Below are 14815 nucleotides of genomic sequence, written 5' to 3'. Positions count from 1 at the left end.
AAGCTGGGCAGCTCATGGAACAAGGGATCTGGCTGTTGAGGATTTTCTCCTCGGCTTGTGGAGTTTCTCCAGAGCTTCTGCACCTCGTTCTGTTTCCGAGTTCGTGTGCAGAGTCACTCTGTGGCCTGTCCATGCTGGTCACGGCCTTTTCTCACTTGGCTTGACTTGGTTACTTCAGGGCAGCGTTTTGACGATTTGGAATTTTTAGGATTTGTTTAGGATGTACGCCCCAAGGACATCAAAAACAACACAACACAAAACAGTTGAGGTGGCTTGTGCAGCTAAACAGGCACAAAGCAGACTAAAAAAAAAAAAAAGAAAAAGCAGGCCTAAGAGCAGCTGAAGGACGGAGTGGGAGCAGCCGGGCGGAATTAGCTCCTGCAGTTGGAAATTCGGGCCCATGGCCGGCGCTGAGGCAGAAAAGAAGGGGCGCTGGGCTGGGTCAGTGCCGCGCGATCACCTGTGTGCAGGGCCTCCGTCTTCCCGGGGACGGCGATCCAACCGGATGAAGGGTTTCTAAGAACCGGCATCAGCCATGGCAGGCGGGAGGCGGTGGTGTTTTCTGACCCGGAACCCCAGACACGGAGCCGCGGCTGCCACGAGACCCCTGACTCCTTGTGTCCGGTGACGGGCTCCCTCGCTCCAACCCGCCAGGCTCAGGCAAAGCTGCAGGGGCGAGGCCGCGGTTCTGGCTGACAGATCACCCGGGGGTGACCGAGGGGCCGCCCCGTGACCAGAACGGCGCCTCGCCAAGCCTGAGCTGCTCCCCTGAGACGCTTCCTTTGCTGGCTGTTGCTTACTTTCGGTACTTCCCTGGGAGGGGAGAGTAAACACCGAGAGCACAGGGGACAGCGAGGGAGGAGGTCACATGAATGAATGGGGACACGGCCCGCATCTGCCGGTAACCTGGATACAAACACAGAAGCAGCCGCCTCACGGGCTCTCACAGGCCAACGGAGGACCCAAGAGGTAACATGAGCCAAGGGCCTAACAGTGCCCACCTTGTGGGGACAGGGGTCTAATCAAACAGGAAAGATGACCAGACACTGTAGGCGGTCTTCAGCAGTCACTTGGAAAGCGGGAGGTGGCTTGAAGCACTTTGTTTCAAGAATTCTTCTGTCAGTCACGATACCAGAAAGAAGTGACAATACCCACGCGTGTGACACTGGCTGGCCCAAGTCACAGCTCTGTGTCTTGGGAAGGGCAGCCTGAACCGCGTGTCCGGGGTATCTCCTCATCCTAAAGGAAGGCCTAAGGGGAGCCCCCCTCCCCCCCCCCCCCCCAGCTCCTCAAGGGCTCCTGAAGGGCCCCAGGAAGGGCAGTATAAGAAAGCTTTTCCCTAAGCTCCGCCCCTGAAGTCGGACACATTAGAATGTGAATATACGATGCTGACAGCTATTTCCAGATCTTCAAGTCTGAAAAATTTGATTCATAAAATGTGGAGGAGAGGCATGGCGGGGTGGGACAGAGAGAGCGGGCGAGGGCAGAGCCCCGGGTGGCTGCGGCTGGTGGGGCCAGCGAAGGCTCATGGGAAGGGCTGGCGAGGCCAGACACAACCTGGTGTGGGATGCAGGCTCCAGGCCCACGTAAAGGCGGCTCTGGTTGGGCGTTCTCTAGGGAGGCGTGTCTTCTCCTCCCAGTACCATGGTTGAGACAAGCCGGAATCCAATCCATTTCCCAGTTTAGCCATTTCAGGTGTAGCCTTTGGGGGTCCCTGGTTTTCAACAGTGGTGGTGGGGGTGGGTGTCGGATCCAGTGTTCTTCCATCTTGGTCCCGGTCTTTGTGTCTTGTCCCCCTCTGTATGTGTCTCCATGAAAACCCAGGCTCGGGCCCACCAGAGATGAGCAAGTCTCTCCAGTGACTGAGCAGCCACACGAGCCGGCAATGGACTGAGCCTCCAGGGAGACCCACGGCTTCCCAGAGGTGGGCCCTGGATCGGAACAGGGGTCTGTTAGCAGGCAGCCCTCCTTGAACTACTTTGCTAAGGCTGCTGGAACGAATTACTACAAATTCAGTTGATTTTAGCAACACAAATTTATTATCTTTGTTCGGAGTCTGCACTGGGGCTCACTGGGCTAAGATCAAGGTGGGGCAGGACTGGGTTGCCGAGGCTCTGGGGGAGAATCTGTTTTCCTACCATTCTTGCTTCTGGAGGCCACCCAGACTCCTTGGCAGTGGCCCCTTCCTCCATCTTCAAAGCCAGCCTATCACCCTGACGTGGACCCTTCTGCCTCCGGGGACCCTGTGATTATACCGGGTGCACTCACACACACCTGGGTCATCTCCCCACCTCAAGGTCAGCTGTTAACAGCCTTAACCGCCCCCCCCCCTTTGCCAGGTACACTAATATATTCACAAGTTGTGGGGTTTGGGAAGCGGCATCTTTTGGGGCCATTTTTCCGGCCACCATGCTCAAGGGCAAATAACCCCACATTTGGACAATTTCAAGGAGAAGGCAAGCCCTCCTGGGGGATGACCTCTCGGCCTGCTCCCCACAAGGCCCTGTACTCTGGAGGGAGGGGATAAAAGAGAGGCGGAGGCTGGCAAGGCCAACAAGTGAGCCTTCCTATGGGATGGACTCCATTGCTTTGCAAAGTGCACACCAACCAAAGTCATCCTTCTGGGCAATACCCACACGCGACTCTGGAGAACAGCCAGAACCCCAGAGGTGACCCTGCTTCAGTGGTTCTGCAGAAGGGAAGTCAGAAAGGTCCTCTATACACCAGACAGGAGACACTTCTTGCCATGTGCCCCAAGGTGGCCCTGTGCTGGTGACTGGAGTCCCTCTGTAGACCTACCTAACTCTAAGACTCCTGTATTAGGATGAGTTAGAAATGGGCTACAGACAGCGACACTAGGGAACCTGTCAACCTCAAGAAAACTTCAATGCGGCGAGGTAACACTGTTAAACATCACACAGCTCCCAACCCAGCGGCCTATCCCTTGTAGATATTAGTTTTGCTCCAAAAGACCCAAAGGCTTAGCTAAAATCGTAATAACAATTCTGAGGATAAGCATACTACCTCCTGGCACACCCACTTATTTTAAGTCTAGGAACTATAGTCTCAGAAACTTTAAATACCTGCAAAAATGGCAGAATCTTAGTAAAAACGACCTAGAATGACAAGGGCCATTATGAGGAACGATCTAGTTAGATAAGATCATTTAAGAAGTGCACTTGAAAGTCAGGGCCCCCAAATCAAACAAACAGAATAGGATACCAACTGAATTGGTGAGCAGAAGCCTCCGAAATGCTTCCAAATTCCAAAGTGGCTTCACCGAGAGGTTCACTGCAAGAGGCTAGTTAATCACGGAACACAGGTTTATCCACTCTTGGCTTCCTTTTACGGAGGAACCAAAGGTATTTGGGTCTACCGGTAAAACACGTTTTGTGCTACACTGAAAAATTTATGAGAAAGTATGCTTCTAGAAATTATACGTTGCATTTACAAATCTGCTGAGCCACAGAATGCTGATGTAAAAGTTCCCAATAACTTACTTCTTCATTGCCACTAGAAATGAAAAGTTTCTAAGGGTTAAAAATTCTAGGGGCGCCTGGGTGGCGCAGTCGGTTGAGCGTCCGACTTCAGCCAGGTCACGATCTCGCGGTCCGGGAGTTCGAGCCCCGCGTCAGGCTCTGGGCTGATGGCTCGGAGCCTGGAGCCTGTTTCCGATTCTGTGTCTCCCTCTCTCTCTGCCCCTCCCCCGTTCATGCTCTGTCTCTCTCTGTCCCAAAAATAAATAAACGTTGAAAAAAAATTTTTTTTTAAATTCTAACATATGTAATTAAGCTACTAGAAATAATAAAGGAAACATCTCCATAGGTAAAGAAAGTAAGAGGTGTGTTTTTACTCAAAGAAGGTATGAGGAAAGGAAAGGCTTTGTGTTGAGGGAAAAGAAAGAAATTTTGGCTTAAAGTGAAGCTGTTTATTTCACAATGGGAAAGAGGGAAAACGTATGGCAAAATCTGAATGTAAAAGAGAATGTTGTAGATTTGTGGAAAATAAGTCTTTGGAAAGAGATTGTCATGGCTGGTCAAGCCAGCTATGATTAGAATAAATTTAATAAAGTTACATGGCTTTTAACATCAAAAGTAATACGGTGCAAAATTACAATTTGGTTTTCTCTCTTTTAAAAGGACAATGTTTGGGGTGCATGGGTGGCGGTTAAGTCGCTTAAGTGTCTGACTCTTGATTTCGGCTCAGGTCATGATCTCATGATTTGTGAGATTGAGCCTCATGTTGGGCTCTGTGCTGACAGCGTGGAGCTTGCTTGGGATTCTCTCTCTCCCTCTCTCTCAAAAAAGATAAACTTAAAAATATTAAAAAAATAAAAAAAGGACAAAGTTTTCTTGAACTATTGGTTGCTCTTTTTTTAATTCTTACTGTTTTTAACGTTTTTATTTACTTTTGAGAGACAGCATGAGCAGGGGAGGGGCAGAGAGAGAGAGAGAGGGAGACACAGAATCGAAAGCAGGCTCCAGGCTCTGAGCTGTCAGTCCAGACCCCGATGTGGGGCTTGAACACGAACTGTGAGATCATGACCTGAGCTGCAGTTGGACACTTTACCCACTGAGCCACCCAGGAGCCCCTGGTTGCTCTTGATAAGATATTGTAAAAGGCTCTTCCTTACCTTTTAAGTTATCTGCCCAGAAAACAAAGATTTTGTGTCTTGTCAAAAATAATTTCCTGGGTCTTTATTATTAGGTCTTTGATTCCTTAAGGAAGCTGAGTCTTCTCTATTAAAAGAGCTAAGGTTTTACTTATTTATTTATGTGTTTATTTATGTATTTATGTATGTATTTATTTATTTTTATTTTTAAACAACTATTTAACTTCCTGTATTTGCCTTCAAGGTCTTCAGTCGTTACTGTGGTTAAATAGATGAGTAAATATTGTGTCACTGTGACCTATGATCCTACTTGACCAAGTGTTTTAAAATCTTTTGATTTTTTAAATAAACTTCTAAGAATCAAATGCTAAATGAACCCTTTAAAAAAATGCTTTTTAATGTTTATTTATTTTTGATAGAGAAACTGAGTGCAAGGGAGGAGGAGCAGAGAGAGAGGGAAACACAGAATCCAAAGCAGGCTCCAGGCTCTGGGCTGTCAGCCCAGAGCCCGATGCAGGACGCAAACTCACAAGCCACAAGATCGTGACCTGAGCCAAAGTCAGATGCTTAACCGACTGAACCACCCCAGGGCCCCTAAATGAACTCTTTTTAACTTTCAACTAACTTTGAGATTTTTCAGAGAGGCCCTTGGACATCTCAACAGATTTGCTCTCTCACCTTACAAAAAGGGAGATGTTAAACTACCTTGGCTTATTTGGTATGTTAAATCACAAAGGAAGTGTTGTCAAAATATAATACTAAACCTTCTTTATTTGTATAGGTATGTAAGAGTTGCAGAAATTGCATGACATTCCTAGAAATCTGTTTGTTCTGGTATTATGTCATGATTCCAGTTATTATCTTAAAACGTCATACGTCACGGAAATAACTACAATTCCTTATCAAGTGAACTCTCAGCCGATCTTTAACAATGGACACTTTTAAGTCTCTGTCATTTACAGAAAGTTACTGTCTTACTCAGATGCTTTTGCAAACGTTTTCCTACAAAAGTGTTTCGTCTTCACGGGGCTTTATGCAAAGAACTTTGACAAGTCCAGATTTCAGATAAGTTCAAGGTCATAAAACTGAACTGGGTAAGAATTTTCAGAACTAATGAGGAAAAAAAAAGAAAAACCGAATTCAAGCAGAATGAGGATTAATAACAAGGAAATGGACCAGCTGAGGAGGATGACTGTAATTTTTATGACTTCCTGTTTGAAACACTGATGTTTCGTTTTTCCAGATAGAAGGAAACTTTTCTCACACAGCAATTTGGTAAAGTATACCTTTGTAAACAAAGATGAAACATTTACTTTTTCTCCTGAGCTGATCCCTCTGGAACTCAGAAACTTTAAAGTTTTCTTTTCATGGCAATATAATTAGTTATTTGCACAAGTTCAATGAGAACGTGTTATCCTTGTAACAGGACACAACTGGAAATATTGGCTGTATTACCAAGGCTTTGACTCACTTGTCGTATTTGAGAGAGACAGGCCTAGACTCAGATATGACCAGACAGCTTCAAGGAACGGAGGCTGACTGTATGGGCCCAATAAATAAAGCCCCTTAAAAAAAAAAAAAAAAAAAAAAAAGTCAACCTGGTACTTTGCTTACATGGTTCTAGCTTTGAAACCATGGAGAAGCTTATGTGGTCGGTCACTGTTCTCGCTGTACTTAACCAGGCCGAACTGAATGTAAAATTACTTTTGCTGAGATTATCTGTAGTGCAAAAAGAATAGGGGTAATCGCAGAGAGAAAAATGATGCTTGCACCTTTGTAGGTATCAGATTCTAATCCTGTTAATTGTCTTTGAGGTTTTGCGATAGACCTGAAAACTGGACTGGATCCTGAATACTTCTTGTTTCCTCAAGTGTCTGACCCTGACTCTTGAAACTAACGTTTCTAATTTTCTCCTACCCTTCTGATTTGGAATCATTAGGAACAAAGACTGCCCCTGAGGGAGACCTGGAAGCGACTAGGCCAGGTCCTCCTGTCTGGATGGCAGCCAGGGTCTAGGGACCTGAAGCTTCCCTACACATCTCACAGCTAAAGAAGGTGCCCCCTGGCAGCTGGTCTTGTAGGATCACTGGAGATCCTCTGCATCAAATGACTGGGGAGAGAAGCAGTGGACATCTGTGTAGACTGCTTCTGCCCAAGATGCTGGATGGAGACCTCAGACTTTAACTGAATGTGAAACTCTTTCTTCTTCCTTTTCATTCCTGGATCTGGCATTCGTCTGGGGAGACAGCACCATCATCCCTATCTCCTAGGCCATTACTGGGTTGGGGGCGGCGGGTAAACCTTTGCCTTTCAGGCTGCTGGCTTTGTTATAAAAAAAAAAACTCCTACCTGGCCATTAACGGCGTCACCTTAGTGGGAATGCTTTGTGCCCCGGCAGGACTGATCTCTGTCTGGGGGTGGTTACCACTCTCCCTGGGCCCGCGAAGGCCTGGCCGGCTGGCACATAACTGGGCAGAGCCTCTTAGGGTTATCGAACGTGCCCCTAACTGTCTACAGACCGAGACACCTCATCGGTCAGCCCCTGAATTTAGAGTTGGGAAGGACCCGTTGGGAGGTCTCTGTGAGTCAGGACCTGCTTCCTTCGGCTGGGGCCTACTACCCTGGTTAGCAGTAAATTCAAATGATGCTGTGACCAGGAACCTCTCCTTACTCATGAAAGTACCAGGTACTCTGCTGCTTAAGCAACAACTGCTCAGCAAAGATCCTTAGGCTCTCTGGCCAAGGTTGTTCTGATAAGAGAATAGGCCTTGATCATGTTCTGGCTGAACGAAGGGTCTGTGCTGGGGTCAACATCGCTTATGCACCTGGATGAACACTTCAGGGAAAGCAGAAACTCATTTACATAAAACCACAGTGGAGCAAGCCGCCAGGCTTAGACAAGCAACTCTTTCAACAGGATCTCTCTTTGACTTCCTTGATTTTGAGTAGTTTGGGTCTTGGGGACCACAGCTCCAAAGTGCATTCCAGACACTGGGAATTCTCCTGCTTCTAATAATCACAGTAACTTCCTGGTGCGCTGTCTTCCCTCAAAAGTTTTAAACGCATGTTTGAAACCACTACCCGCCAAGCAAATGACCTCGCAAAGACTGGAATGAATGTCAGGAAAGGAACGAAGAGAACGACCCACTAAGAAACCGTGAGCCTGAGGTCGTGACTCTGTGACCACCATAGGAATTCTGCAAAAACCACCATGACCTGGGAATGTCGCACAGATCAAAGCTGCGAGAATGACAGAGTGGTGGCTCAAAATGGCACTGACGCCTTAAATTTCGATCGCGTCTCTCAGGATGAGGATCTGATCGAAAGGGGGGAGTTTTGCTGGAGCACCTGGATGGCTCAGCTGGTTAAGCATCTGACTCCCCATTTCTGCTCAAGTCATGATCTCACGGTTCGTGAGTTTGAGCCCTGCATCCATCTCACTGCTGACAGTGCAGTCTGCTTGGGATTCTCTCTCTCTCTGCCCCTCCCCCCGCACTCTTTCAAAACAAGCAAACATTAAAAAAAAAAAAAAAAAAAGGGAGGAACTGTTAAAAAAGAGACAACAGGCCGCAAATGGAGTCCCTTGTGCCAAGCCCCAAGTCAGCAAACCAAGACTGAAGATCTTAACCTAGCTGCAGTGTCAGCCTCTCCTGGGAATGTGACCTTTAACCCGTCAATCTGGAATTTCCTGGTCAGTGCTAGTGAGGTCATCTGCCCACGGACAGGCCCCTCCCGGCCCCTGCAGGAAGGTGACCTTGCCTGAAGCAATCCACTCTTTCCTTGTCCTTCCTTTTTCTGCCTAGGAAAGCCTTCCATTTGGCACAGCTCCTCAGAGCTCCTTTCTGCCTGCTAGATGGGGTGCCGCCTGATTCATGAATCCTCGGGTAGAAAGTCGGTAGGACTGAGTAAAAAGCCAGAAAGGTCTTTAAAATGTCCTCAGCGAATGCGTTTTTCCAGCAGTGTTCTCTCAGGTGTGTGAATTACTACCCTCATTCTATAGATGGGGAAACACACTGGGAGCCTGGGGGTTCGTTCAAGGCTGCAGTGGGGGCGGTCTGGGACTCCAGCCCAGGTGTTCCCCGCTGAACACAGAAACCCTGGTGGAAGAAAGTGCCATGCCTTTCTTGTGGCTCTCTGCAATCTTCTCCACCCTTGACTCTTCGCCTCGGTGGAGATGAACCGGGCTTCCCAACTAGACTTCAAGGGGCGGCCCTCGCGGCGGGGCAGTCTCCTCCAGAAGGACCAGGTGGGTTAGCGGGAAGAGGGCCACTCACCGAAAGGATGTCCTCGCCGTCCCCCCCCGGGACTCTGTGCGGCCGGCCGCTTGCACCAGAGCCACTCGGAAGGGCTCCCAGGTGAAGGCGCAGCTGGCCAAGTGACGGAACGGCGGAGGCTCCAGACGGTTTGACACGGTCGCGAAGCACAGAGTTGTGGCTTCTTGTTCACCACGAGGTCTCGAAAGTTCTGGACCCTCACTGCCCCCTATTAAGGCGGAGCACTAATGCAAGTGCCTTGGAGTTTAACAAACAGGTGTAAGCGGGACCTGGGGCCGCCGGCCGCCGACAGCTCTTCGGCTTTTCCACGATAGAAACACGAGCACTTCAGCGATAAAACAGCGTCAGGTCTCGGTAGAACATTTTGACTATAAACCTGGTGCAAAAATAATGTTATATGCCAATGAACTAGGAAATTGCTCCTCCTGGGGATCTCCCTTGATGGGAAAAGCGGCCGAACCAGATGTCTGGCTGCGCCTGCACGGGCGCGTGGCTCCGGCGGCCCCTCCTCCAGCCCCGCCGCCTCCTCTCCGCTGGGACCACCTCAGCTCAGGCCCGAGTCATCGCGGCCCGGATGTATCACGACAGCTGCTCATGGCTCTCCTGGCTTCCGTTCTCTCTGCTCCCATCCGTTCTCTGATGTTTCGCCAGGGTGATCCTTCTAGAACGTAAGTCCGACGCCTCGCTCCCGGTGATTCTCCGCCGTTCTCCGACAGAGCCCCTCCCCCGAACCTGGATCTAGACCCCCCCCGGGGGTCCACTCTCCCACCCAGCACTCCCTCATTCTAGCCTTATGGAATGGCCTGGAACCCGCAGAGCTCGCCGCGCCCTTCGGTGCCACCTGTAACACTGTCTTCCTCGTGGCCACCTGGGGAATTTTTCTCCTTGTCAAGCCGTTGAGCGCGATCCCTCCTCCTGTTCCTCTGTGTCTGCTCCCGCACCTCACACCCTCAGTGAGGGCTGGCTCGCGTCTGCCTTCACAGCTCTGGTGGCAGGCAGCTCCGGGCACCTCTGGAGAGCCAGGACTGAGAGAGGGCTTCTCTACGTTGGAGTGGGTTCCCTCCGAGGGAGCCTCCGAGCTTGGCCGTGGCCATGCGTTCCAGGCACACTTTTCCTCACAGTGTGGTTTCCAGGATATATGGGAATTCCCTGGGCATGGCCGGACTGCTGGAGACCGATGCAGAGACTCTACCTCCTTCATTCTAGAAACTCTATCTCTATTAATACAGCCTCTCGGCAGCCACGTCATCAGGCTACAGCTCACCCTTAGTTGTCGCTCAGAACTCCCCTATACCTCTCCCGTGCCCACCATGCTGGTATTTCCCTCGCGCAGGACTTTGTAATTCTCCCGTCAAATCAGTGCTACTTTGGCAACTGTGGAAGCTGACGTTTATCTATGGACCTACTTTTTCCTTGGGCGTTTTAACCTCTAACCTTCAAAACACTCGTGCAGAGAACCACCAGTCCTCGTTCCCTCCCCTTCTTTCTCACGTTATAAAAAAAGGTTTAAACATTAAACATTTTAATGGTGGTAAAATACAAATAAAATACACCATCGTAACCAATCTTTAAGCGTATGCTTCAGCAGTGTTAACGACTTTCACGTTGTCGTGTGACCAATCTCCACAAGCTTTTCATCTCGCATCTTAGTTTGCAGAGCTCATCTCGCTTTTTTCCTTTTCTTTTTTTTAAAGAGATATAAGCAGTTAAGAGACTTGCCCGAGGCTACGTGGCCAGCAAATACCAGACTCCCGGACCTGAACCAAGTGTCACTCTGGAGTTGCCCCGTTTCTCCACAGTCCTGCCTCGTGTCTCCCGGGACTGAGATCCCTCCAGGTGGCCCTCGGCACTTTCAAGTGCACCGACCCCGCCAAACTTCTTCAGTTCCTGGGGGCTGCCTCGGAGACGGTACGAGACAGCCAGGCTCGATACCCCTAGGACGAGGCTCTCTGTTTAACAAACTGGAGCCTACCCTAAAGTGCCATCGAAAGGACAGGCACGCCCAAGATGGGCCCGGGAACAAATCTGAGATGTGCAAATGGCAACTGTCTCCCGGAGAAGGTCAATTCTCTCCAGCAACTACTCCCGTGTTAAGGTCGCTGCAAAGTTGAGCCGTGCTGTGTAAAAGCAAAGGGGCCAAAGCAAATTCGTTCAGCAAATAAAGGTAAACGAATGCTCAAGCGCCTTCGTGAGGTGAAGCAGAAACAGTGCCTCACAGCAAGGAGTTGTGGGGCGGGTGCGTCGGGAGCTGGGACGGTCTGCAGGAAAGGCCAAGTGAACGCCGGTCCCGCGTCCCTGGCTCTGGGTGTGGCGGTGAGGAGCACGGGCCCTACCCCTGGCTCTGTGCCTGAGCAGCCGTGACCTCAGTTTCCTTGTCTGTAAGATGGGAGTCGTAACAGCACTGACCCCGGCGGGCTGCCGTGAGGGTTCAGCGACTCCGTTCATGTGAAGTGCTCAGAACAGAGCCAGGCACAGAAGAAGTTACTACTAGGATCAGGAGAACTAATGCACGAAGATTCTAGCTCGGGTGACTCATTCCGTGCCTCTCTATTGCATGCCTTCTATGGCCCAGGCCCAGGATCCTCAGCGGTGAGTCTGAGCGTGCAACGCCGAACCTGCACAGTTTCCTTCCAGAATAAAGGGCATCCACAAACCCCCGGATCGCTCCCATGCATGAACGGACTTCCGTATTCCAGTCAGATTCCGGGGTGTTTTTACTGGACAGGATGGACAAGGACACGCTTTCCTGAGCACGTGCCAAGCTGCGGGCCAGCAGTGCCAGCCGCCAGGAGGCCGCTGGCCTGTGGAACTCTCGCGAGGTGGAATGCGGGGACCGCAGATCCGGGGAGGGTTTTCACCCTATGGGGGGCTGCACCTGCCCAGGCCACCCGAGGCAAACCGCTAGGCAAACCGCTAAGCTCTCCTGTGCTCTCGGGGTGGCTACCCCGCTGTGAACTGAGTGGGGAGAGGCCGCAGCCTGTGGCCTCCTGGGGCTGAGATCCATCCCAGCTCTGGGTGCGTCTCCTCGCTCATAAAGGAAATAAACAGGAGAGCCCTTCTCTCCAAAGCAGCAGCATCATTTGTGAATGTGGAATGTTTTACTGCTCTGTGGAGTCCCCGGGGGGAAGTCAGGGGTTCTGCAGGGTGGCCCAAGTCTTTCCAGGCAGCTGAGGGTTTAGAGCCCCCCCCGTACTGTGTGGTGTTCCTTTCCCGACACGGTGCTGGGTACTTTCCCCAAAGCATCTGTGACGACTTAAATACCAGGCGGGAGGGGGCTGTGCATCCAAAGGCAGAGGTAGAGACCTCTTTACGGTGCGAGTCACTGCGACAAAGTCTGGGGCATGACGGCCGCCACGGGAGCCGAGACGGATGTTTGAGGGATTGGTTAAGAAAAAGGACCAGCAGCGGCCACCCTGAAGTGGATTCTCAGCACGGAGTCTGGGGCGCTGGGACCACACCAAACACTTTGCCCAGGAAAGCACTTCTCAGGGCATCAGAAGAAGCGTCGACATGGACAGTTGTTATGTAAAAAAATACAAGAGTAACTGGACTGCTAACTCAGAGAGAAATGTCTTGCAAGATGACAGAAATGGCTATGCTGTGGTGACTTTAAGTCCGAGGCTGTGAAGCATCCTACCTGGTTTGCTCTTTCAAGGTCCGTCATGATCATTTCAATTTCGTCGGCCCTGGAAAGGTGAGAGAGAGAGACCACTGTTAGTTGGCAACGGGCGGGCTCAGGGTGACCACGGCTCCCAGCTGGGCACAATGACCCGCCGTCACACAGGCCAGAGTCCCCGGCGCTGGGGAAGCGAGGGGTTGTGTGGACCTGCCCATCGGGAGGAGGTGTGCTTGAGTTGTGGGGAAGGCCGCCCTGTTCGTGGGTGGGGGTGGGGCTCCCAATCTCGTCAGGGAGACAGAGCCAGGAAAAGATAGGTTAAGATGTGTCCTTCCAGGAGAAAAGGGAACCCTCGTTGGGGTTCAGGGCCCGCTCCGGCGGGGGACCCCTGACTCCACACTCCATGTGGGCCGGAACCCTCTGTCGCCTACCGGCCCCAGTCTCCTGCTCCGTGCTCTACACCAGGTCCTGCCATGAGGCTGTGCCCACCACCTGCCCTGGCCCACCCACCGGCCCGGGGCCCCGCGTTCCGACGGCAAACGCCACTCGTGGGCCCACAGTGAGCCTGTGCTGTCTCCCTGGCTTGCCCTCTGCTCCTGGAACCCTCATCTGCTTCTGCCCCCACCCCCAGCACTTCCCAACCCCTCCTAGCTGCTCCATCTCAGGGGAGTGGCAGGGCTTTGAGTTTACAGGTTAGAGGTGAGGTGCCCACGCACTGGGAGCGGGGTCTCCTTCACTCTCATCCCTGGAGCTTCACAGGGCTTGGCCTCAGGCCTGGCTACTCCCTGGGGCAGCTCAGGGCACCTGTAACGGGCCCAGCTCCAAGAGGGTTCTTCTGTCCCTGAAGCCTGCCCGTCTGGCCCTAACCACCCACCCCTAATACGAGGAGTTAGCCAAACTGTACACAGGCCCTGGTTTTTGCTGTTTGCTGCATCTGGGCTCCCTCTGGCCCGGAGGCTTTTCCAGACTGCAGTGGAAGGAACACTGATTTCAGGCAACTGTATCAGCGCCTAGCCGCCTGAATGGGGTAACCGATGCCTTGTGATCGGGTTCAACGCTCTTTATAAACCTGTTTGAAATAGTATCCTGCTTTCAGATCGGTCTGAAAAAAAAAAAAAAAAGTCCTAAGCAACTCATAAAATGGCTTAGAGACACAAAGCTATTTTTAGGGTGGCTCTGTGAAGAAGACAGTGTCTCGGGGCCCCTGCAGCCAAGTGCTGGGTACGAGGGGGCGGGCCGGGGTGGCTTAAATTACGAAACATCTCAGCACATCATCTCAACTGGAAACCGCCGAGACCTCAAGGAAAAATGGCAGGGCCATAGAAAAGAGAGTCTGCTGACTACAGAGGGTAAAGAAACCAATGTAAGTGTTGAGGGTCTTAAACATAACTGCCTGACAGTCAGTACTGACAGGTGCCATCCTGACCACCTGCCGATGATGTGCAAAGTTCACTGGGTTCAAGATGAAATAGCGAACTTTTCCCAAGGCAAATCCCAACTTTTTTTAAAACCCTTTTTTTAATGTTTATTTTTGAGAGAGAGAGAGAGAGAGAGAGAGAGAGAGAGAGCGCACGTCAGGGAGAGCATGAGCAGGGGGAGAGGCAGAGAGAGAGAGGGAGACACAGAATCGGAAGCAGGCTCCAGGCTCTGAGCTGTCAGCACAGAGCCCGACGAGGAGCTTGAACTCACAAATCATGACCTGAGTCAAAGTGACTGAGCCACCCAGGCGCCCCAGGCAAATCCCAACTTTTAAACACAGGTTGGAACTTAAATCAGACGGTTATTCATCATGTACTTAGGAAATTCAGGTATACACGGCAGATCTCCCCGGCTATGGGCATGGCTCATTCATTCCCTCGCTCCTTCTGCAACCATTTCCCGACAGCTGCCAGCATCTGGCCCTGGCCGGGGACTATAGGACGGGCACACGTGGACACGGCTCCTGCATACTTTGTGGGTGCTGCACACGCATGGGAGAAGAACGGACACGCGTGGCCGCTGGGTACCCAGACCAGCTATGCTGGCGACCACGCCTCACTTCTCCCTTGGACAGATCAGGTTGGGGAATGGCCTGGGTGGAGGAAGCCCAGGTCCTGAGCCCGTGCCGCTGAGGGTTTTCCCCAAATTCTCCTGCTGGGTCTCCCACGCACCCACATCTCCTTCCGTGTCTCCACGTCCCGCAACCTTTGCTTTGCACCTGCCGTCTCTCTAGCCCTTCCTGCTGCCTTCCGGCCGGTTCTTTGGTCTGACCCAAGTGTGGCTGCACCCACCCTGGAACATTTCTCATTTGCTCCTTAGTTTGCTTATTCTGTT

General features: G+C 51.3%; 1 protein-coding gene across 9 annotated transcripts in view; it reads right to left on the bottom strand.

Annotated features, from left to right (window-relative positions):
* Window positions 1–14815, bottom strand: part of CUX1 (cut like homeobox 1) — a 369562-nt gene that overhangs the window by 96394 nt on the left and 258353 nt on the right. For all 9 annotated transcript variants that reach the window (XM_086691941.1, XM_086691948.1, XM_086691943.1 and 6 more), the window contains exon 9: window positions 12524–12572. In XM_086691941.1, the coding sequence (XP_086548067.1) occupies window positions 12524–12572 (49 nt within the window). The remainder of the gene's footprint in view (window positions 1–12523; window positions 12573–14815) is intronic.

Source organism: Puma concolor, chromosome E3 (assembly GCF_028749965.1).
Source record: "Puma concolor isolate L17-30 chromosome E3, mPumCon1.1.hap2, whole genome shotgun sequence".
Taxonomy (NCBI): Eukaryota; Metazoa; Chordata; class Mammalia; order Carnivora; family Felidae; genus Puma; species Puma concolor.
The sequence above is the reverse complement of the archived record's forward strand: the minus strand, read 5'-3'. Positions and strand labels throughout refer to the sequence as shown.